The 26121-nt window shown below is 38.5% G+C and overlaps 2 protein-coding genes across 6 annotated transcripts in view; one reads left to right on the top strand and one right to left on the bottom strand.

The window, feature by feature from the left end:
• The first annotated feature begins 1710 nt into the window (after positions 1-1710).
• On the top strand, positions 1711-23414 carry LOC127789132 (2,3-bisphosphoglycerate-independent phosphoglycerate mutase-like). Its single transcript, XM_052317919.1, has 9 exons — positions 1711-2016; positions 2165-2292; positions 8377-8527; positions 8619-8822; positions 9169-9593; positions 10693-10885; positions 10988-11083; positions 11720-11875; positions 23064-23414. Exons 1-9 carry the CDS (start codon positions 1870-1872, stop codon positions 23226-23228), a joined length of 1665 nt encoding a protein of 554 aa, XP_052173879.1. The 5' UTR covers positions 1711-1869; the 3' UTR covers positions 23229-23414.
• A 517-nt stretch (positions 23415-23931) lies between these two features.
• Positions 23932-26121, bottom strand: part of LOC127789133 (uncharacterized) — an 87339-nt gene continuing 85149 nt past the window's right edge. For 4 of the 5 annotated variants that reach the window (XM_052317925.1, XM_052317929.1, XM_052317926.1 and 1 more), the window contains 3 exons: positions 25028-25220; positions 24671-24941; positions 23932-24444 (listed from right to left, as the gene is read on the bottom strand). In XM_052317925.1, coding sequence (XP_052173885.1) covers positions 24194-24444; positions 24671-24941; positions 25028-25220 — 715 coding nt within the window. In that variant the 3' untranslated portion in view covers positions 23932-24193. The remainder of the gene's footprint in view (positions 24445-24670; positions 24942-25027; positions 25221-26121) is intronic. The other variant, XM_052317924.1, reaches the window with a different exon arrangement.

Here is a 26121-nt window from a genome sequence, read left to right as displayed (position 1 = left end):
CTTAAACATCATAAATAGTTCATAATGTACTTACCTTAACTTGGTTTGATGAGATTTGAATGCTGAAGGCTTCACCTTTACAAAAAGCTCGAAGCACTCCCGTCCAGCACGAATTTATCCCAACTTAGAATGAGGAAACTCTTGGCCATGAGCCCTATTTATAGGCTTGGAAACTTGGTCACCAAGTAAGTCACAATCATTTCAAATATTTTCTAAATCTTTCAAGATATTCCAATCATTTCAAATCTTCTAAAATATTCTCTAATCATTCCATATCTTCTAAGATATTCTGCAATCATTCTTATCTGAATCAAATCTTATCCACATAAGATCTTATCAAATCTTATCCAAATCATATCAAATCTTATCTTTAAAGTCATCATGAGGCTTAATCTTTATCTCTAAAGTCATCATGAATACTTATCTTATCTCTAAAGTCATCATGAGCCTTCATCTTATCTCTAATATCATCATGAGACTTCATCCTTATCTCTAAAATCATTTATAAGGCTTTTCTTGAATCTCCCAAATGCCCTTAGGAAAAATATTTCAAGAATTACACTTTGGCCCAAACTTTTCAGGTAATTGCACTTAGACCCTTTTCAACTTGGTCCCTAGGCCAATTTTTAATTGCATTTTAGTCCCCGAAGAAAGGACTAATTACGCTAATACCCCTGATTTTTAGGTAAATTACACTTTTACCCGAATCTCAATATTTACGATTTTGTCACTGGCTCAAAAACTGAACCTTTGTCTCAAGGTTTCTATAATCCCTTGAAAGGACATATTTCCTCAAGTATTAGAAGCTAAAATAAAATTCCAAGTATTACATTATATTTTAGTTTAAAAATCTTGGGCGTTACAGAACATATCCTTTTGAGTCTTCTAGGAGATTGAGTTAACCGAGAGAATGTGTTGTTCAATTCCTCTAAACAACTTACATGGTAACATTACCTTCTTTTTCGAGAGAACAACATCTTCTTCCAAGGCTATACTAAAACAAGAAGCATTGTGAATGTGACACTTTTGGAGGATGAAATTTTATTTATGATAATTTTTGGTTGACTAAATTCATTTCTTAGAATAATCATGTTTTATTCTAAAAGTTTTTGATCGACCATCAATTATTGATGATGTTACCATCATTTAATAACATCAAAATGAAAAATTATTAATTGGCTAACATGGCTCCATTTATAACAACTCAAGAGCTTATTTGACTTATTTTAAAGATTAGGGTTAAATCTCACATTTTGCCCTAAATTTAAAGAATTTCAAAGTGATAAAACCAAATAAACATTATTATATTAACATCTATTTTACAAAAGCTATAGTAATCAAACAATAATATAAAGTTTAACAAAATATTTTGTTGTTAAACAATTATTGACATAAATAAGAAAGTGTTTTATAGTTCCATCTTCAAGTCAAACAACGACTTAAAAATTAAAAATGCATTTTACCAACAATTATTAATAGTTATTTGATCTAAAATATTGATTTCTGACTCAATTTTTTCAGTATATGGTCAAATTAATATACTATTAAAAAAAATTATACTCTTTCTTTGAATAACAATAAACACTAGACATGATATTATTTTTGGTGGTTAAGAGTTGAATAATAATTCATATTATTTGAAGTCATGATGAATTAAATTGATAATAATAATAAAAGAACTCATCTTCCGGAAGGTGGCAGATAGAAGAATGGAAACTGGAGCTTCTCACTTCCAACGCTACTACAACTTTCTAGTAAGCACCAGCACCAGCACCAGCACCATCACCATCACCATCACGCTCTGCTTTGAATCTGCCTCTTCTGCCATATATATAGAATAGAGATTCGGTAGGTACCCTGTTAACGGAAATGGAGTGGAATCTGGGGGATCACCCGAAGCTGCCAAAGGGTAAGACCGTTGCAGTGGTGGTGTTGGATGGGTGGGGTGAAGCTCCTCCCAATCCCTACAATTGCATCCATGTCGCCTCCACTCCCACCATGGATTCTCTCAAAAAGGTTATATAATTTCCTCTCTCTCTCTCTCTCTCTCTCTCATCTGTTATTCTGTTATTTGCATTAGATGATGAAGTTCAGAATGTTGTCACTTGGTCAGGAGGGCCACACCACATTCTCTTTCACATTCATTGCTTGTCTTCCTTCATAGGGTGCCCCCGACAGGTGGAGATTAATTAAGGCTCATGGACCAGCCGTAGGGCTTCCGACTGATGATGATATGGGAAACAGTGAAGTTGGTCACAATGCTCTCGGTGCTGGACGCATATATGCTCAAGGGTGATTTCTTCTTCTCATTTTTTCCCCCTCATCAAAATCATTCTGGGATTTGTGATTTTGTCATCGTTTGGTTTTGTGTTTGCTTGCTTTGAGCTAATGAAATTGCCCAGATGTATAACTTGTGTAATTGAGAAGCCCCTTTGATGCTGCAAATTTGTTGGAGGCTACTGATATTGCAAGTTTCAGCGGCACTTACAGTCTTTATCTGCTAGATGAATGCAATTTGCACAAATTTAGTGCTAGTAATTAACCTAGTAAGTCACCAGCAAAGAATTCATATCATCAAGGTGAAAACAGAGAGAAACAGAAACATTTTAGAGATCAAATTTTTGACAGTCAAACTATAGAACCCAGATATCTCAAAGAATTTCAGCTAATCCATCCATATTGCACTGCCATGAAGCCCTGGTACTTCCATGAGGGGCTCATACCTGCATTCCGTAAGGCCATTTCATATTCCTGGCATTCCATCTCCATGCCATATGTATCGATCTCATGACTTCTGTACTGTAATGATTGGGAAAAAGTAGAGTTTCTCTTTTTTTAATATCTTACAGAACTTCATATGCAGAGTGTTGAGTACTTCAATTACCTAACAGAGAAAGGGAACTGGGTTCAACTTACTTATGGAGAATAAGAACTAGGTCCAATTGGAAAATAATCAGATGGATGATGGGTTAAAGTTGGTCTGAGAGCTTGTGCCCATTGAAACTAATCCTCGGTTCTCTTGAATGTAGAAAATTTGATAAATTGATTGAGAAATATTGTTTGTCACGGTAAATATTTTAACAAATAAACTTGCACAGACACGTATTGACATATGTATATGTCTTGCCAAGACCTTGCACGTTCCTTCTCTTAATTGGTTTTCTGCCGTTTACCCTGTAAAGACTTGGTTGATTTCTATGCCACTCTGCTCTCTCCTCGAAATTCCTTTTCTAGCCTATCCATTTTGATACTGTACTTGGTGAATCCAGAATCTTATAAAAATCCTTAAATTCATCAGGAGAAAGCATTGAACTCTCAAAACTTGGTTATTTCTTATCAGATTGTTACATTAATCTGATAACTTCATTAAGAAATATTGTTTTTTACATAAATAAATGAGGCATTGCGTCAATATTCTTATTACATATACATATGCATTGATGTGTGTGTGTTATGTCTTACCGTGTCCTTGGCATATACCATAGTATTTTTGACGGGCTTCTACTATTCAACCTCTAAACACTTGGCTGGTTTCTGTGCCACTACCCTACATCCGATCTGAAATGACTTTTCTAGCTTATCCATCTTAATATTGTACTTGATGAATCCAGAAACTTATCCATCTGCTATTTCCGGGCTTGCTCGACTGGTCCCCCAATGGATCCATGTTCACTGACCTACAGAACCTGGACCAGGTAAGGCTCCACCAAAAGGGTGGCAGTCATGGCCCCAAGAAATAGCATACACGCTTACGCTCCCATGGTTCAAACCTGGATCAAGTTCTTGTCCTTCCACCTTGGCGCCAATCAGGCTAGCCCTTTAGGTTACATTCACGCATACATTCATAGGAATGAAGCAGTGCACTTTTTGAAATTTCATTTACCTATTTTCTCTCTCTTGCAAAATGTGAGTAGCTAACTGTTGGATGTTTTTACAGAAAATGAGTAATAGAGGTAACGGGCAGCAAAACTTGATACTTCATTCATTAACTTATGAATGTTTTTATACAGCAAATTGTAACAAACTCAATAAGAAATCCCTAAAATAAACATGCAATAGAAATTCAAAATTTCAGCAACTTTTTAGCTTATGTTATTCCACCAAATCTTCAACAGTTTCAACTGTTTTGACTTATTCAACTTCTTATCTTTTGCAAGTGTTTTGACTTATTCAACTTCTGATCTTTTGCAACAAATATAGCTATTTTTCAACACTCTTTGCTAATTTTATTGCATACCCTTATTTTTTCTCTCAAAAATTTAAACCTTGCTTTGGACAAACCCTTTGTTAGAATGTCTGCAAGTTGAATACTTGTGTTGCAATATACTAGCTTCATCTTACCATTTTTCTGCACTTCCCTGATAAAGTAGTACTTCACCTTGAAGTGTTCTTCCATGGAACACTGGGTTGTTCAAAATTGCTATTGCAGCCTGATTATCCACAAATACTTCAGTTGCTTTTTTTTGTGTGTCAGCCTTAGATTAGTCATGATCTTTCTTAACCATAGAGCTTGGTTAACTGCAACAGTTGCTGCCACACACTCAGCTTCTGTAGTTGACTGAGCAACAACTTCTTGCTTCCTTGAACTCCAACGGAAACACCCTAAACCCAAGCTGAATAGGTAACCCGAGGTGCTCTTCATGTCTTCACAACCTCTAGCCTAGTCACTATCTGCATATCCATGCAGAACTAACTCATCTTTTTTTTTTTCTGAATTTAACTCCCAAATCCAGTGTCCCTTCTAAATATCTCAGCACTCTTTTAGCAGCTATAAGATGCACTTTCTTGGCATAGTGCATGAACCTTGAAAGTAAGCTGACATAGGGCATTATATCGAGCCTTGTGGCTGTCAAGTACATTAAATAACCAATCAAGCTTTGATAAAAGCCTTCATAAACCATTTTAACTCCTCCTTCTACACAAAATTTCTCATTTTGTGCTAGTGGAGTATCCACGGGCTTACATTACACCATTTTGAATTTTCTTAACACTTCCTTAGCATACTTCTCTTAACCAATAAAATCTCATTTTTTGATTGCTGGATTTCCATTCCAAGGAAGAAAGCCATCTCACCAAGGTCTGTCATCTCAAATGTAGCCATCATTTACTCCTTAAACACCTTGACAAGCTCTTCATTATAATTCCCTGTTACTAGCAAATCATCCACTTATAGTGAGATAATAATTATTTCATGTTTTTCTATTTTAACATATAAAGTATTCTCACCTAGGCTTCTGTTGAAGCCAATGCTTATCAAGTGCTTATCAATTCTGCCATACCAGGCTCTTGGAGCTTGTTTTAGCCCATATAGAGCCTTATTAAGTAAATAAACCTTGCTAGGATCAGTTGTAAGTCCCTCAGGTTGTTCAACAAAAATTTCTTCATGCAGACAACCATTTAGAAGGGAAAATTTGACATCAAGCTGATAAATTTTCCATTGTTGTTGTATTGCAATTGCCAGGAGTAGCCTTATTATGTCCAACCCTGCCACTAGTGCAAAGGTTTTTGAAAAATTCACTCCAAACTAGCTGTTGTGCGTAGCCCTTCACCACCAGTCTAGCTTTGTATTTGTTCAAGGTCCCATCTGCATCAGCTTTGTCCTGCAAACCCACTTGACTCCTATTGTTTTTTGTGTAAAGGCCTGTCCACAAGCTCCCAGGTCTGATTCTTATGGATCATCCTCATCTCCTCTTGCATTGCAGTGATCCATTTAGGATCCTTTGTTGCTTCTTCATAACCAGCAGGGTCCCAAACTTCTACACTGCATTTTTGATAAATTTCAGCAAGAGACCTTGTCCCTCTTACGAGTACTTCATCATAGCTGTCTTCATCAAGCTCAGCTACTTCCTTTTTTTCTGTTGTCTGTCTCCTTGGTTCATCATTTTCCCAATTCCATTCTGCATTTTCATCAAATGTCATGTCCCTACTAATGACAAATTTTCCAATTAGTGGTTGGAAAATTCTGTATCCTTCGGTGATGTGTTGTATCCCACGAGGACTGCATATTTTGCCTTTTCATCTAGCTTTCTTCTCTTTGCATCTGGAATGTGAGTGAAGCACAAACGACCAAAAAATTTTAAATTTGACACGTAGGGTTTAGTATCATACCATGCTCCAAAAGGTGTTTTTCCCTTTAAGGCCTTTGTTGTAAGCTTGTTCAGAAAAAATACAGTAGTATTAACTGCTGTTGCCTAGAATTTTTTTGGCATATGCTTCTCAAATAACAAACTCCTAGCCATCTCCATTATGGTTCTATTTTTCCTTTCACTCACACCATTCTGCTTAAGGGTATTTGTAGCAGTGAATTGATGCTCAATCCCTGCGTCTTCACAAAATTTTGCAAACATGTGGGCTTTGTATTCAGTTCCATTTTCAGACCTTATTACTTTGATTTTACAGCTACTCTGATTTTCAATCCAAGCTTTGAATTTCTAAAAAAAATGTTATAACTTCTGATTTGTGCTTCATGAAATAAACCCAACACATCCTGCTGAAATCATTAATGAAGAGGATGAAATACCTGCTCCCATTAAGAGACTTTGTTCTCATTGGTCCACACACATCAGTGTGGATTAGCTTTAGTCTTTCAGTTGCTCTCCAGGCTTTGTTAACTATGATAATGTCCCATTCTTTGGTGCCATACATCAACCTTTGAGCAAGATTATGCACTGGATTCATTTTTTCTTACTCCAGGCTGAAACTCTTGCTTTTCATGCCAACTGAGTATAAAACTTCACCACTGGAGTCAGTAATTTCACATGTTTTATTTTTAAAAAATACAGAATAACCCCTTTCGAGCAGTTACCCAACACTAGGCAGGTTTTGGTCTATTTCTGGTACAAAAAGTACATCAGTAATTACTTTTTTACCTGCAGAACCTGTCAGAGCAACAGTTCCCTTTCCTTTTACCTCAATCAACTAACCATTGCCAATTCTAACTTTGGATTTGGCAGACCTATCAAGGTCTTGAAAGATGGAGTCATCGTACGTCGTGTGGTTGGTGCATCCACTGTCTATTAGTCAAGCCTCACTTGTGGAGTTATTTCCTCCAAAACAAGTTGCAACAAATAATTGTTCTTCATGAGGTTGTTGCACGATCTGTGCCTGTGTTTGTTGATATCTTTCCTCTGTTTGTTAGCAATGTGCCCCTTTTTAGTTCATGATCTACATTCCAAAATTTTCCAACATTTAGTTGGATGATGATTGGTTTAGTTGCAGTGTTGGAAAAGAGGAAATTTAGCAGGGCTGTGCGTGCCCTTCCAACATTGTCTTCTCCTTCTCTATTCCAAGGCCTTTTTCCCTTGCTTTCACTAGTGGTGTTGTCCTTTTCCTTAAAAGCCCCGTCTACTCCCTCATGTTTGAAAGTTCTTCTCTACTTCTAAGTCTGCATCACATTGATCAACTCTCCAAATGCAATAGTTGACAGGTCTTTTGACTCCTCAAGAGAGGAAATCTTAGCCTTAAACCTCTCAGGAAGTGTTACCAGTATCTTTTCAACAACTCTGCTGTCAGGAAGTGCTTCACCAAGCATCCTAATCTTGTTGACAATGGCCATCAGTTTGTCAACATATTCCCTGAAGCTCTCGACTTCCTTCATTTTCTTCATCTCAAATTCTCTCTTGAGATTCAGAATTTGCATTCGCCTTGTCCTCTGATTACCCTGATAGTCATCCTTGAGAAGATCCCATACCTGTTTTTCTGTTTCACAAGCCATGATCTTTGTAAAGATCGTTTCTGATACGGTTGAGTGAATACAGGTCTTGGCCTTATACCCCTTTCTTGTTGTTGTCCTGTTTTATGTGATTTGGGCAATGGTTGGATCCTCAGGTAATGATGGTATTCCAGTTGTTACCACATCCCATAAATCACTTGCATGCAAGTATGACTCCATCTTCACTGTGAAAAGCTGATAATTTTCACCTATAAACATCGGTGATGCTGATATGAAATTGTTTCCTTCCATAGCTGTAATCTAGCTTGAAGGCTAGGTGTTTGGGTTTTTGTAAAGGAGAAAGTTCCTCACTGGATTCACTCACTCTCAAACACAAGAGCCTTAAGATCAACAAGGCTCTGATACCACTTTGTTGGATATTTTTACAGAAAATGAGCAACAGAGGTAATGGCAACAAAAACTGATACTTCATTCATTAATTTATGAATGTATTTATACAGGAAATTGTAACAAACTCAATAAGAAATCCCTAAAATAAACATGCAACAGAACTTCAAAATCTCAGTAGCTTTTTAGCTTATGTTATTTCACCAAATCTTCAACAGTTTCATCTGTTTTGACTTATTCAACTTCTGATCTTTTGCAACAAATATAGCACTTTTCAACACTAACAATGACCTCCTTTGTTTTTTCTTTTGGATTAGAGCAAAGCTTGTTGACCTTGCACTTGCCTCTGGAAAAATTTATGAAGGAGACGGTTTTAAGTACATTAAGGAATGTTTTGAAACCGGTACATTACACCTCATTGGTTTACTGAGTGATGGGGGTGTTCACTCCAGGATTGATCAGTTGCAGGTGTCTTTCGTTAGGACTTATTTTCATTCTATTGTGGGATTGTTTTTCTCTTACTGAAATTACTAGAGTTATTAATCTTTTTGGGGTACAGTTGCTACTGATAGGTGCTAGTGAGCGCGGGGCTCAGAGAATCCGAGTCCACATACTTACTGATGGCCGTGACGTGTTGGATGGTACAAGTGTAGGCTTTGTGGAAACTCTTGAGAATGATCTCGCAAATTTACGGGAGAAAGGTGTCGATGCCAAGATTGCATCTGGTGGTGGTCGAATGTATGTAACAATGGATCGTTATGAGGTAAACAATTTAATTATCACATAATTCACTGTCCTGTGTTTCCAAAGGAGTGGCTTTTTGCTAGACCCTCAAATGCAATACTCCTATCTGGTAAAATGAAAGGCAAGGCGTGCCTTTATTCAAGTGGTGATCAATGTAGCTCCATTTGGTTGTATGATAAATTTATGATTATGTTCAACCTCTTTCATGTAGCCAAATGCCCATCCCATCTGGATTAGGCTTGTGATTGTTGTTGTTGTTCAACTTCTCTGTCCTCATAACTATTGGTGCCCATTTGGTTGTACGTGGAAAGCTACTGTTTCTTACCTAGAAATGTGGATTATTAATTGTTGATGTTGCTTCTTAGAATGATTGGGAGATTGTTAAGCGTGGATGGGATGCACAAGTTCTAGGTGAAGCGCCATACAAATTCAGGAGTGCTGTTGAGGCTGTTAAGAAACTGAGAGAGCAACCTGATGCTAATGATCAGTATTTACCTCCTTTTGTAATTGTTGACAAAAATGGGAAGCCTGTGGGCCCAATTGTGGATGGCGATGCAGTTGTGACTTTCAACTTCCGTGCAGATCGCATGCTTATGATTGCCAAAGCACTTGAATATGAAGACTTCGATAAATTCGATAGAGTTCGGTATCCAAAAATCCGCTATGCTGGAATGCTTCAGTATGATGGAGAGTTAAAGCTTCCTAGCCACTACCTTGTTTCTCCTCCAGAGATAGAGAAGACTTCCGGTGAATATTTGGTGCATAATGGTGTCCGAACTTTCGCTTGCAGGTGAGTTCACCCCTGTTGGTTGTCTGATTTTAACACTGCACTAGTAACGTATATCACTTCAAAGAAACTGTTTGTGTGCTTCAAAATTAACATATGTCCTATATAATCTTCTTTATCTACTGCAATCTCCCTTGTGCGCACCTTGTGATTCATAAGAAGCATTCTGTGAGCTAGACTTGATAGCCAATCCTAGACCAGTTGACCTGTTTATAAGGATTCTTTAAGACCTTTGACATACATGGCCGCCAAGTCCCTGTATCTTCCTAAGCCAATTGCTTATTTCCTGTTCTTCTGATATTGCAGCAGTTGCATAGTCTCTGGTCAACTTGATAAACAGTTCAACTTGTGATTGAGTAGTGCACTGAGCTCTTGTTCAGTCCACTTGCCAAGATTGGTCATTTTTTGCTTGTGTGAAGCTTCTGCAACTAGTATTCAGTATCTTGAAAAGAGATTGGTCATTATTAAACTAGGGCGAGTTCGACAGGGTTACATGTGTTGCTAGGAGATTGCGAGTCAAATTTTTATCCTCTTGAGAACTGTTAGAATTGCGGTTACATTGGGATAAGTTCCTAATGATAAGATAAATGTTATGAATTTGAATTTGTTTCAAATTCATTAACATTTGAATTTTAACAATATATATGATGGGATAAGTAATTGGAATTTGAATTAGATTCAAATTCCTACATGTCTATCTTTATCTGTGTGATACCTATAAATAGACATAGAGCCTAATGGAAAATCAACGACAATCAGAATTAATTTCTGATCGCTCATATACTGTCTTCGGCATCACCATTCGAGCCTTGGGCGAACAAGGGGTGGACGTATAAGGAAGCTTTTATAGTTTTCTTCCACGGAGGTTGTTAGGCAAATCAGTTTCGATCATTCCGCTGCGATCCAGGTATTTTACATACCGCTTTTATTAGTTTAAAAACACTACAAGAACATTCAAGCTAACTCATTTTCACTCAGCTAGACCTTATCTCAGATCATTTATTGGATCCATGAATCCTACGAAGCTCATTTGAAGTAAACAAGATACCATTTTTTTTTCCTCTTAAGGAGAGACACGTCTAATCTATTTTCTTCTTGACAGTGAGACCGTTAAATTTGGTCATGTTACTTTCTTCTGGAACGGAAATCGGTCTGGGTATCTTAAACGAGAAATGGAAGAATATGTGGAAATTCCAAGTGATGTTGGAATTACATTCAATGTCCAACCAAAGATGAAGGCTTTGGAGATTGCTGAGAAGGCCAGGGATGCTATACATAGCCACAAATTCCACCAGGCAATTGGAGAATTCATTCTCTATTATCTCTGGACAATAAATTCAGATGATTTTTTTTTTTCTTGTTTTACTATTGTTGTGCTGTTTCGCTTGTTTCCACAGGTACGGGTTAATCTGCCAAATGGTGACATGGTGGGTCATACAGGTGACATTGAGGCCACTGTTGTGGCTTGTAAAGCTGCTGATGATGCTGTGAAGGTATGATTCGTTTGTGGTTCCAAGTATTCTTCCTTCATACATTTGGGCTTAGCGTGGCTGTGATAAGCCAACTATACAATACAGTTTATATGCGTAGCTAGAAACCCAACAGAAAAGAATTTTTTGTGTGTCATCAGAGGAATGTTTAAATGATGGTTAAGGTGGTTTTTAGTAAACTACAAAGGAGTGAAATGCGATGCAACTTCCTCTGGATAGAAAAAAAATTTTGCTGCCCAATTGTCATTCTTAAGGGAGTCTCAGTTGCTTCAGTGATGAGTGCATTGACCAGACAATTTTGTATCGACTTTTTTTACAGTTTAGAAGGCTGAAAGTGCTTCTCTTTTTTTATCTTCTTTTATGTCACTAATAATGAATTCCTTACATTTCCTTTTCCGTGCCCTTATTGTAAGGGCTGCAAGCAACCACTGAGGATTACTCTCCAACTGCATTTTTGTAGCTGACTGGTCATTTAATAGGAGGATAACCAGAGTCATGGAAATCCATGAAGCATAATGATTATCGAGCTTCCTGGGGCCTTATCATAGCGGGGGCACACTGAGCTCAGCTTATCTTTAGTGATGTTGCACACTCACCTATTCACTGATCGTACTGAATCTGAAACAAATCTCACTGCAGATAATCCTTGATGCCATCAAGGAGGTGGAAGGAATATACGTTGTCACTGCCGATCATGGCAATGCAGAGGACATGGTGAAGAGGAACAAGAAGGGGGAGCCTCTTCTCGACAAGAATGGCAATGTTCAAATACTTACATCTCACACTGTCCATCCTGTAAGTATTATCCACTCTTAGTTAATGAGAAATCGGCGAGTAAACAAGATAAGAGGCCACTCAGCCACCGGCTTGTCACAATTGGAAATTGGAGATTTCGCAGGGGTTGTCCCTTTTGAGCTATGGCTTTGGTTGCTGATGAGCAACTACACTCACTGAGCAATATTTTTGGATCTGTCTCCCATCTCGTCCCACCGAACTTTGACATGATTTCAATATAACAATGCAATGAAAATCACTTGCCATGTAATTTCACAATTCATATCCAGTTCATGCATCACGTGAAAAATAACTTGACATGCACAATATGCTTAAAACAGCATAACCACATGTAAATCAACTACCTTGAAGTGAAACCATAAAGTGAACCTCAAGCCGAACCACCCACATAAATCATACTAGTCTTTGAAAAGACTGCTCACTCACCTTATTTGAAACGTCGCTTTGCGCCTCGTAATGCGTGTCAAACCTTGAAAATTGTGCAATCCTTTCTTTTAACGATTAAAGTGTCTCCTGTTTACCGTCGTGACTAGAGAACTTAATATTTCTATTTTTTTCCATAATTTTCTCAATTTTTCTTATTTTTCTCTAATTTCCATAACCTTTCTTTTCTTAGAAAATTCATAATAAATGCCTAACACCCAATTTCACCAAAACATTTTACACATATTCCTAAAATAATTTTACAAAAATTATAAAATTAATTTCGAACAAAACCTATGCCTCACGTGCCCTCACGCGCTGATCGAGTGACCTACGAGTGAAGTCAGCGCGTGCTGGTCAAGCGCCTTGTCTTCTCCCGCTCCGGCGGTCTGCAACAGCTTCCAACGGCCAAACAAATTATACGGCCTTGAAGCTCTCCTTGAGGCGATCCTAGCTCCAGTGAGGCCCAACTTTCTGGCAGTCTCTGAAACCCCTTAAATCCTATACCAAAACCTCCCAAATTCTCTAAAAATGCTCCCTAGAACTCAAGGAACAAAAGCCCTATGCTCTCAACGCTTGATTCTTGCTAAAACTCCCCGATTTGCCTTCAATTTTGAATGAAACCCTCAACCCTTAAAACCCTTTTTATACTCGTTTTCCATCGAAATTTCGACCATACACAAGCTTTCCTATACCGTAAGCTTCGAATCTGATCATTGAAAGGCTCGAATTGAGCTAAATGACAATGAAATTCCCTCAAAATTTTTGGCCAAATTTTCGATTATTTTGAAATCGGTTTTCCATCCAATCACCGATGATCCTGGCCAATACCCTTGCCCAATCAAGACATGATATCCTGGAGAGAAATCCTGACCCCCTTGGAAGCCTCACCAATGACCGCCGTAAAGTTGGCCGGTGATTTGCAGGTTTCACACATATTTTCTAGTTTTTTGCATTTTTACCCCCCAACTTTTAGTATTTTGCATTTCTGCCCTTATTTCTCAAGCCTTGGGTTTTCCACTTATTCCATTAGACCCCACAAGTTTAGGATGTCTTATTGCACCCTCGATAATCTAGAAAAATCCTCGTTTTGACCACCCTCTAACAAATTCTAGATTCTGCACTTTGGCCTGAATGCCCCTATTCGTGTGTTTGATCTTAGGTTTCTTGGAATCTTTTTTTTTTTTTTTTTTGAAAACCCAGGACTCTTTGGACATTTTTACCCTCCAAGCTTCATCTTGGTTTGGTCACTTACCTATTCGTTCATGTTTTAAAATTTTCACATTGGCCCAAAAATATGATAAATTGCATTTAAACCTAAAAGATTTCTAAAGTACTTTTGATATAAAATTTCGGGTATTACATCCTCTCCCTCTAAAAAGAAATTTCATCCTTGAAATCATTCATTCCTAGAAACAAATAGTTGGGATAAGAGGTCTTTATCTCTTCTTCATGTTCCCATGTGGCTTCTTCACTGTGATTTCTCTACAATACCTTTACCAAAGGAATGGCTTTGTTCCTTAGTACTTGTTCTTTTCGATCCAAGACTTGAACAGGTTCTTCCGGGTAGGTTAGGTCATTTTGGATCTCAATGGTTTTATTTCGAAGGACTTGCGTAGGGTCTGGCTTATGTTTCCTCAACTGAGACACGTGGAACACATTATGGATATTGGATAAAGCTACCGGTAGTGCTACAAATCCAATTCTTTCTAGGATTTAATATAGACCGATGTACCTTAGGTTTAGTTTACCTATTTTCAGTCCTCGAATCACTGTTTTGAATGGTGAGACCTTCAGGTATACTTTGTCTCCAACTTGGAACTCCAAAATTCGTCTTCGTCGATCAGCATATGACTTCTGACAACTTTGACTGGTTCTCATTCTTTCTTGGATTCTTTTGATTTTCTCTATTGTCTTCTGAACTAGCTCGGGTCCGACTAATCTTATTTCCCCAATTTCTACCCAACAGAGTGGTGTCTTGCACTTTCGTCTATACAATGCTTCGTAGGGAGCCATCCCTATACTACTGTGATATCCGTTATTGTAGGCAAATTCAACCAGCAGTAGGTGCTTCTCCCAACTTCCAGAAAAATTAAGAACACAAGCTCTCAACATGTCTTCCAATGTATGAATTGTTCGGTTTAACCATCAGTCTATGAATGGTAAGCCGTACTGAGCTTCAGCTGTGTTCCCATGCATTTATGAAAACCTTCCCAAAATCTTGATGTGAATCGTAGATCTCGATCCGACACTATACTTGCAGGGATTCGATGTAATCGAACAATCTCCTCAATGTACAGTTGTGCCAATATGTGTATTGATTGTCCTATTTTAATAGGTAGAAAATGAGTCGATTTTGTTAGTCAATCTACTATCACCCAGATTGCATCGTTTCCTTTGGGACTTCAAGGCAAGCTAGTCACGAAATCCATGGTGATGTGATCCCATTTCCACTCAGGGATGTCTGAGGATTGCAATAATCCACTTGGGCACTGATGCTCAGTTTTGATGCGTTGACAGGTATCGCATTGTGCCATATGTTAAGCTACATCTTTTTTTCATTCCGGGCCACTAATAAACTTCCTTGAGATCTTTGTACATCTTTGTGGCTCCCGAGTGTACCGTGTATTTAGGGCAGTGAGCTTCTCCCAATATAGTTTATCTCAAACCTTGTTCCCTTGGCACATATGTTCTTCCTCGAAACTGAAGTATGTTGTTATGGTACTTGAATTCAGGTGCTTTCACTTGGTCGTTTCCATCTATCCATAGATTTCTTCATAAATCCATTGGAAGAGCTAACCTGATTTGGTCCATTATGTTAGGTTAGATAATCAAACTGGCCAGATATCTGCTTATTGACTTAAGCTTGGCACTTACCGTTAGATGGCTGAAATCTTCAATCATTTTCCATTCTTGGATCATCATGTTTTCCACAATCTCAGAACTTTTTTGGCTAAGAGCATCTGCAACCATATTTGCTTTCCCTGGGTTGTAAGAAATAGTACAATCAAAATCCTTTAAGTATTCCATCCACCTTCTTTGTCGCATGTTCAACTCCTTTTGGGAGAATATGTATTTTAAACTCTTGTGATTCATAAAAATTTCGAACTGCTTTCCGTACAAATAGTGTCTCCATAACCTCAAGGCGTAAACAATGGCTGCTAATTCCAAATCGTGGGTTGGGTAATTCTGTTCATGCCTCTTTAGTTGTCAGGATTCATAAGTTATTACCCTACCATCTTGTATCAAAACGCATCCCAAGCCTGTTTTTGAAGCATAACTATAAACCACAAAATTTCTCAATTCAGTTGGCATTGCCAATATGGGTGCCATAGTTAATCACACCTTAAGCTCTTGAAAGCTTTGCTCACACTTTTCGTCCCAAACGTATTTAACTTCTTTCTATGTTAATCAGGTAAGTGGGGCAAAAATCTTGGAAAATCCCTCTACAAATCCTCTATAGTATCCGGCTAATCCAAGGAAGCTTCGAATTTCTTCAACGTTCTTGGGTGCTAGCCAATTTCGCACAGCTTCTATCTTTGCTGGGTCTACAACTATGCCTTCAGCTGAGATGATATGTCCAAGAAATGCTACTTGAGTAAGCCGAAATTCACACTTCGAGAATTTGGCGTATAACTTATGTTCCTGTAGTGTTTGCATTACTATACTCAAATGCTCCTCATGTTCCATTTCACTTGAAGAGTATATCAGGATATTGTCTATAAAAACTATGACAAACTTATCCAAGTAGGCCCTGAAAACTCGATTCATCAAATTCATGAATTTAGCTGGTGCGTTTGCTAATCCGAATGGCATTACCAAGAACTCGTAGTGGCCATATCTTGATTGAAAAGCAGTTTTAGGCACATCTTTCGGTTTAATTCTCATTTGGTGATATCCTGACTTGAGATCTATCTTGGAAAATACCTTAGCTCCTTGCAACTAGTTGAACAATTAATCAATCCTAGGGAATGGGTATTTATTCTTTATGGTAACCATGTTCAACTGTCGGTAGTCAATGCACATTCTCATACTATCGTCTTTTTTCTTAACAAATAGTATCGAGGCTCCCCAAAGTGACATGCTTAGCCTAACAAATCCCTTATCAGTTAGTGTTTACAACTGATCTTTTAGCTCTCTTATTTCAACTGGGGCCATCTTGTATGGCAGTATGGAAATAGGCTGGGTGCCTGGTATTAAATCTATAAAAAATTCAATTTCTCAATGGGGAGGTAGACCTGGTAAATCCTCGAGAAAAACCTTAGGGTACTCATTCACGATCCTTATCATTCCTAACTCTAGATTTTCCTTTACCACAATGGGTGTTGTTGATGCCAACGCTTGCAGTGCTACTGTAAGCACCCCCGCTCGGATATCCCAACCACCCGGTCTATCCGAACGAGTGCGCTCACAGAAGGGAAGAGGAATAGACAACAGACAAAAATACCCTGGCATGCATAAATAAGAAATTTAACAGCGGAAGCAAAACGGTAAACATGCATGCCCACAAGTACCCCGTTGATACAGCGGTCATGGAGTATATAAAAATACATACAGACCCTGTGCCAACAATAGGAGGTACAAATGACAACCTGGCACAGTCAAAAATAAAAGACAGCGACTCTAGCAAAACATCAGAGATGACGGGGGCAGCTAACTGTACACCTTACTAACACGGCTGGCTGCTAGGTGGCGCGATCCTCGCCCTCGGCCTTCGCTTTACCCTTACCTGGAATGATGGAAAGTAAGGTGAGTCGCAAGACTCAGCAAGTTTATATGAAAAGGAAGGCTATAACATAAATCGAAGAAGAGATCACCCCAAATACAAACCCACATGTACACACAAGCCATGTGACGCAACCAAACAATAGTGCCGCGTAATAAAAGCACATACTGGTACCCATAAGACACCTGGCACCCAAGTCCCATACCAACCTGCCGCTGCCCTGGAAGGCAACATATATCTCCATAAGCCTGTGCGTACTGTCCCGGGTCGGTACTCCCATCACCCGTATCCCTGCCGGTACTCCCGACAGCCGAGCCAAAGGCTCCCTCGGAACGGTACTCCCATCCGAGAACTAAATACTACCAGTATCCATGCAATGCACATAAAATGCAATGGCGTAATGAGCATCAACGTGATACAAGGCGCCCATACATCCAGGCATCAGGCCATGCTCCGCCCACATAGTAAATCGCACGTGATGCATATGCCCGTGCTGAATGCAACCTAGCCAACTAGAATGATCGTGATCAAGCATAACCAAATCATGATAATCCCAACATGCAGCCCGTACCCATGTGCACATCAAACCATGCATCAAGAATAGAATATAAACAGGTATGCTATAATCACATAACGACAGAGCTAGTCAACAGTGCCTGGCACCGGTCAGCAGTCAGTGACTAGGAGAGACCATCTGACGGCCTAAGATAAACCGTACGACAGTCACACCTACACCGAACAGCCAATCCCTGCCCCCACTGCACAACTGCTCTAGCCAATAACCAACCCAAAATCCAATAATAATACCCAACAGCTAAGAACCTAGCCCCGGGTGAGTACGACATCATTCCCATAGGCTTGGGGGTGGTACAAACCCCCATAGGCAATCAATGAATAAAATCCTCAAGACCCAGATAATAAATTAAATTTTTAAAACACACCGTTTAAATATCCCATAATTTATTAACAGCCGAATCAAATGAAGGGAGGTCAAATGAATTGACAACGAAAGTAACGACGAGGTGGGTGAAAAGAACTTGCCTTAACAAAGATATCCTTAGGCTCGTTTCGACTCAACACAGTAAAATTTATACAAACTGCAATATCCCAATTAATCGCTAAAATTACTAAAATTGGACGCAAAACGAAATTCTGACTGTACAGAATATTAATTACTAGCTGCTCTACATACCTGGGTAATTAAAACTTGAATTAAACTTGAATTAATCTGAATTTTTGGCTCCAAATTTCTGAAATTTTCCTCGCGCGCTGCTGCTTCTTTTCTGTAAAATTTTCACTGCTCACACTATACGATTCACGCCCGAAATCGGGCTTAATTTAAGCTAAAAACGAAAGGAGGAGAAGGAGCCACGTGGCAGCGCTGGGGCGGCCGCTGGGGAGGCCATCGCCTCAGTCGAAACGACGTCGTTTTGACGTCCTTGGGCTGATTAAAATCAGCCCAAAAACCAGCCCTCGCGCACGCGCCTGCCGCGAATCAAACCCAAGACCTCGCCTGCGCCCGCACACCCGCGTACCGCCCGCGCCCACGCTCGCCTTTAACCATATATTGCAACCATTAAATTTAAAGGCTACTTCAGACCCTTTTGCAAAATCGCGCCAGCCACCCCTAACTTCCGTTATTTACACTCTCATCCCCTATATTAATTACAGTTATGCCCGAAACTTCTAAAAATCACACAATTCGATTTATTTTAATTTTTTATTTCCTTAAAATCACATAATTAAATTTTTATTTAATCCCAACAACTTATTTTGATATTTCTTTTAAATCCAATTACCCCAAAATTAAATTAATTACCATTAACGGGGCGTTACAGCTACGCCCCACCTTTCATTTCCTTGCCCTTGAAAAATGACACGTTCCCCGTTTGGTTTTAACAAACTTACCGACTTACCTTTACAGTCTATCTTAACACTATGTAATGATAGGAAATCCATACCTATAATCAGGTCGAAGTCCTGGATTTCTAATAATGTCAGGTCTATCCTAAAATTTTCTCCTCCCAATTTTAAATTACACCCGCGACAACCCATTGTCGTTTCTATAGCTGTACCCATAGGGGTAGCTACAATCATCTGACATCCCAATTTCTCTAGTTCAAGTTTTAAACTATGTGTTATTGCATATGAGACAAATGAATTTGTAGAGCCGAGATCTATTAGAGCATAAATGGGAGTATTGGAGAAAAATAGTGTACCTTCAATAACCGCAGGGTCAGCCTTTGCATCCTCACAAGTTAGGTTGTACACACGTCCATGGCGAACATTCTGTGCTCCCCCGCTTGGCTACTCGATCTTTTGCCTTTTCGAGCACTCTCTTGAAATATGTCCGGGTTGACCGCAACTATAGCATGTGATTCTTCCTTGGTATCCACCCTAAGGTACCTCCTTATTCTTCAAGCAATTCCTACTAATATAACCCTCTTCCTCGCAACTATAGCATTTCACCACGTATTTCCTCCTAAAGTGTTTCTTCTTGCACCGATGACACTTCCCTTCATCCTTGGGTTGAGACCACTAATTTCCTGTGTTTACTTCCCTTGCTTCCTTCCTCAGTTCTAATCATCCTCACTCGCGTCAAATTTCTTTCTGTGATTAGGGCTTGATTTAAAGCTTCCTTATACGAGTCGACAACCCACGTACTTAAAGCTTGTTGGAGGTTCACTTGTAACCCTAATATAATTTTTTGTGCCTTTTGACCTTCGTCAGTCTCCTACATGGGCACGTACTTGCTCAATTGAATGAATCGTGTATCGTATTGTGTCACTGTCATTTCCTCGGTTTGTTTTAGCCTCATGAACTCTCAAATCCTTTCTTCCTTCCAACTTCTAGGAAAGTATTTATCATTAAATTCTTCCTTAAATCCTTCCCAAGTAAGGACTGGTGTGTTTTCAACTTTGTTCCCGTGCCCTTGATGAGTCCTTTGTAACGAACGCTTTGTTGACTGCCACCACCGCCCAACTTTTTCTTCCATCATGTAGACGACGCATCTTACCTACTCTTCCTCATTGCACTAAAGGTGTTGGAGTAATTTTTCTGTTTGCTTAAGTCAGTACTCAATTGAGCTGGGATCGTCACAAGCTCTTCCCCTAAACATTGGTGGTCGCAAGTGTCTATACCGTTCCATTGCTGTGGTTGTATGTCGAGTAGATTCCTCTCTACTCACATAGGTTAACATACTTTCCAAAAACCTTTCCATCCTATCAAATTGATTTTCACCTGTGCTTGATTCTCCAACATACCTATCATTCCTTCCCGGGAAACTCCTATGATTACCCTGTTCTTCAAGATTATGTTCCTCTCTCCTTCCATAATTGTTGACAATTGATTCTCTAGGTTGCCGTGTGGTCACCATCTGAAGCGATAGATGAAATAAATTATACTCGAGTGATACCGTTTCTCGTAAAGGTAGTTTTATTCCTTGAAGTAAATCTACTTAGCATAACATTCTAACACAAAAGAAAATAAGCATAAAATTTTCTTCTTCGGCCTCCAAATCCATGGCTCCTTAGTATTGATGTCATTGTCAAACTCGACCGGGGGTCCTTCTTCATCATCGTCAGTACTGATGTCGATGACATCCTCTTCTTCTTCGAGTTCCACAACAACGACATCTTCCTGAGCTCCCTTATCCATAGCCTCTCCGTACAGATCGGCATACAATGCTCGAATCCTTGCGCAGAATTCGTTTAAGGTTTCAAATTCCCAATTCTGTCGTATCCACTGGGCATAAGTCTTCCATTCCCCTACCCACAGGTTGATAAGATAGTCAATCTGGTACTCTGCCAGATCTTCCAATTCTTGGTAGCTCGGGGATACATCATCTATGATATCCTCCATTGCATTCAAAAACAAAAGCATGTCCTCTTACAGGTTTCCTCGAGCTTCGATCCTTCGCACCTAGTGAGTCAACAGCACTTGATCCACCATTGTTGCTAATAACGCATAAATTCTACTTAGAAACTTCGAACGTATGTCTCCTAGAGTTTCCATATCACTTCCTTCTAAGTTTCAAGTGTCTCTTAGGATCCATAATCCTATTCTAAGTTTTCATCCAACAGTTCTAACCAAGTTAACTAACCTAAGTTTAACAACTTAACTAACTTGGGGCTTTGATACCAATTGTAACACCCCGCCTCGCCGAGCGTGCCACTATAAGGAGTTACCGGGATTTTCGCCAATATATAAGATCCATACACTCGCAATGTTTCCAAAGAACAATCTTCACATGCTAACAAAATCCCAGAACCCCAGTCTAGCCTTTGTATTATTAAGCCCAACAGATCTAAGCTAAACAAAGCATAACCTCACATAGCGGAAATAACAAAACCTAACATCATAAGATATTACTACCGTTTGAACAAACCGTCTTTCAAACAAAATAAGGATTACATAACTAAAAGAAAACATAAATATCATCTAACACACTCGTACTTCCTTAACTCTATCCGATCACGTCCTCATCCCTATTGCGACCCTCATCTAGAACGTTTGAATGTTCCAGGGAAGGAACCCAAATTAGATGCTAAATCATCTAAGTGATGGCACATAAAACGATTTTATAGAATGCATGAAACGAACATAAGCATGGCATATACAAAACAATACAACACGTCAACCTTGAGAAATCTCCCCAGCATACTCAACCTCCCATGAAAAATCCATTCCACACACCGTTGGGATTAAGCTTGCCGCGACATACTTAATCTCTAGGTGCCCAACATCCTCACCCGATCAACAGAGATTAACCTTGTAATACTAAGGTTTTTCTCGAGAATTTACCAAATCTACCTCCTCATTGAGAAATTGAATTTTCTATAGATTTAATACCAGGCACCTAGCCTATTTCCATACTACCATACAAGATGGCCCCAGCTGAAAAGAGAGAGCTAAAAAATCAATTGCAAACACTGACTGATAAGGGATTTGTTAGGCCAAGCATATCACCTTGGGGAGCCCCGATACTCTTTGTTAAGAAAAAATATGATAGTATGAGAATGTGCATTGACTATCGACAGTTGAACAAGTATTCATCGATTTGTTAGAGCATCTTTTCACTGTAATTATCGTTTTTGTCATCATAGAGTCGGCAATTTGATCCACAATACACGAGCTTGCCTTTGTTTGAGAAAGCCATCAACAATTTTACTATTTTTCCTATTTTCGTATTAAACCCATGCAACAACAACAACAACAAAATATTCAGCCTTTATCCTACTATGTGGGGTCGGCTACATGAATTCTAGACTTTCATGTATTTCTGTCTTTTGTCATATCTTCATTGATATCCATACACTTCATATCAAACTTTAATGTCTCTCCCAAAGTCTTCTTGGGTCTGCTTCTACCTCTTTTTTTAACCAATTGTTCCATTTCATCAACTCTCCTCACATGAGCGTCTCTTGGTCTCCTTTTCACATGACCAAACCATCTTAGTCTAGTCTCTCTCTTCTTCTCCTCTATTGGCACTACTCCTACTTTATTACGATTAACTTTATTTCTAATTTTATTTTTTCTTGTATGGCCGCACATCCATCTTAACATCCTCATCTTCGCTACGTTCGTCTTTTGCTCATACTGGTATTTGACTGCCTAACATTCTGAGCCGTATAACAAGACTGGTTTTATACCTGTCCTATAGAATTTTTCTTTCAGTTTTAATGGGATTTTACCATCACATAACACTCCTGATGCATTTCTCCATTTTAGCCAACCTGTCTTAATTCTATGTGTTACATTCTCGTGAATTTCTTCATCTTTTGAATCACTGATCTCAAATATCGAAAGTGGTCTTTTCTTTGTAAGATTTGGTCTTCCAATTTTATTATAACATCCTCCACTCTTGCATTCTTACTAAAAATATGGTTTTAGTTTGTTTTCAGCTTGATCCAACATGCTTGCATTTTGCTTGAAACCATTGAGTTCCATTACTTCCATGGCTTGGTTTGTTTGGTGAAGCCAGTGATCAACAGCTCCCTATGGATGGATGAACTGTTTGGTTGTTAACTTGTTGTTTAGGTGCCTATCGCGATTGGAGGTCCCGGATTGCCGCCAGAGGTGAGATTTCGCAGAGATCTTCCCGATGCTGGGCTGGCAAATGTGGCTGCCACCGTGATGAATCTCCATGGCTTTGAGGCTCCTACTGACTACGAGCCGACTCTTATCGAGGTTGATGGTAAATAGGTCTTCAAGCACTAACAGTTTTGCTTGCTTTGTGGATGAATGCTACAGCTTTGTGTTACTTGTTTCAAGTTATTTGAAGTTAAATTTCTTCCTCTCTCTTTGTCTGTGACAGTTTTGTTTTGTTATTAAGAATGTCTCTGCTTGGAGTCGCAATGTGGTTGCTCTAACTTTGATATTTTATTTATTTTTATTCTGAAGACATCTTTTCAAGTAAATAATTAGTCTAAACACTTATAACTATTTAAGCTAAAAAATTTACAAGTGAAGGTGGAGGTGACCTGTGTTGTTTTAGTAAGAATTTGATTTTTTTTTTTTTTTTTTGTTGTTTCAGCCATGGTGACTTCAATTAAGTTCAATATGCTATCCTCCCTTCTATTTTATTTTTTAATTCATTTTATATTTTCACCAAATGGGGCTTACAATTTTTTGTGATTGTAAAATTCTTTCTAATTTTTTTGGAATTTTTTTGTTTTAGAGAAAATAAAAATATAACCAATTATTGTAAGACTATTTCAGGTGATAAATACTAATATGTACGAAGTATGATTTTTTTGGGGTAAACAATAAATTTAAAAAATATTATTTAAATACTCAATTCTAACACTTAAAATGATACCAATGCATGAATGCCACTTCAATTGAGCGTACAAAATAAAATTATCTTAAATTAAGATTTCTTATAATGGATGCGTAATCATACGAGTTAAAAAGAAGTAAATATGTGTAATAAAATTACTGTAACATTTATTGAAAATAAGATGGTCAGGCATAAGAATAGTCGTACATGTGAGATAAATACATACAAATGTGGATACATATAAACCAAGTAGATGCTACAGAGAGTTTCACAACATCTATTTGGCACGTGCCAATTGGAAAAGTATTCATCTATTTGGCAGAGCAGCCTGGCATGATGAAATGATTCTTCTCACCAATGTATGTAAAAGATGCTGCAGGACGGACATTCAGTTAGACCACACATGAACCAAGCCATGCCGGTTGCCGGTATAGATCTCATTTCGTTCCTCGTCATAGAAAAGTGCGGTAATATCTTCCAGTGCCTCTGCAACTGTGTTTCTCATCTGATGGCGATGGGGCTTCTTTGACCTGCTGCTGCTACTACTGTTGCCCCCGTCGAGTTGCAGACTGCTATTTGCAGCATTGATTTTAGCCAGACATTTCCCCGTCATGATATTGCTGATATTGATGGAACCAGCTGCATCGAGTAAGGAAAGACCGATTAAGAACTGAATGCACAAGCAGCATGAATCGTATAAATAAATAAATAAAGAAAAATCAAGAGTAAATGATAATAGGGCAGGATTATCATTGAAAGGGAATTGGGTAAACAAGGGGCTCTGGACCATTGTTAGCTCTAAGCATGAGTTGCCACAGCATTCAGGTTGCATTTACTAATTAAAAAGCAAGTATATCAAAGTTACCATTTCCTTTACTCCAATGATCATCAGAATCAGCCTTGCAGTAAGAAATAATAAGATCCTGATCACTTGTAATATAGATGTTATTGGTATTGCAGTCCGGATTCCACAACACGTGATCTTCAAATGAAGTGACAAGCTCCCCACAGGAGTTCCAAACAGCAACAGTTCTGTTTCTAAATGTCACGAACAGTTGGATGTCATAGAGAAAGATAAATGCAGATGGCGTCATGAACTCAGTCCTGCTAACTTCTTTAAGTTCAGCATTGCGAACCTGTGAAGAAGCACAGGCAGTTACATCGTGGATAGAGATGGGTAAGACTGTTAGCAGGATGCCAAAAATAGCAAAGCTAACCATACATCTAGAATCTGGAGATTCTCATCCTCTTGCTTGATGAGAAGCTTTTCATTGAATTGTTCTATGAAGTCAACCTTCTTGTTGCGATGGAGTAAATGATTGAACTCTTTTAGGACTGTGCCATCTTCTATTGATAGTATCTTCAAAGGAACATGGCTTTGAGCTTTAGTGAAAATCAGTAACATGATACCTGGGCTGCTCAAATTTAGTAATGTGACAGGTTAGATTAACAGGCAGGAATCTTCGTCCACATTTTTTGTTTCTTTCTTTCACCCTTTCTTTCCTTATGTTAATATTTTAATGAGATCATTAATGAGAACAGCAAAAGGAATCCTTAAAGCAGGAAATGATAGCATCACAGTCAGTTGAATAAGTATTGAGAATGAACAGAAACTAGCATTACTAAAAGATAATGTACTGCACTCATTGAAGTGGCATCATGTTGGTAATGCATAATAGGATATATCGACCATACATCACCTGAACTTCGATCATTTGGCCCAGGCACCCCTTGAACTTTAAAATTCGCCCAATGAGTCCCTAAACTTTCCAAAATTAGCTATGACGCCCCCTTCGTAACGGCAATAAGTAAATTGACATTACATCACCTGAACTTTGGGTCTTTAGCCCAGACACAACCATGAAATTTTATGTTCTGCCAAATCAATACCTAAACTTTCCAAAAAGGCCACAACACCCCCCATACCCTATGAAAGAAATGAAGTCAGTTAAACTAATTTAAGTTAAAATTATCCCTTACATCTGTTTAAATTTTCCACCATTTTTTTTTTTTGTAAATAAAGTTTAGCTAGTGTCCGAGAAAAATACCCAAAGTTCAGGTGGTACATAGTCAATTTACCCTACATAATACTGAGCTTACAGGCTTAAACCAAGAAACTATCAGCTCTAACAGATGGTGCATGAGCTAACAAGTAACCGCCTAAATCAATCTAACTACAAACAGAATGCATCATACTAACAAATAAGAATATGTTCTTACTGAGTTTAAGAACCTCTAACAAGTTTTAGGGTCTTACACTTAGTACAGCCCTTTTTTTTTTGTGATGGTGTGGAAAGAAGTTGGACTTCACAAATC

This window comes from Diospyros lotus, chromosome 13 (assembly GCF_014633365.1).
Source record: "Diospyros lotus cultivar Yz01 chromosome 13, ASM1463336v1, whole genome shotgun sequence".
Classification (NCBI taxonomy): domain Eukaryota; kingdom Viridiplantae; phylum Streptophyta; class Magnoliopsida; order Ericales; family Ebenaceae; genus Diospyros; species Diospyros lotus.
This window is presented reverse-complemented; position numbering and strand designations above follow the sequence as displayed.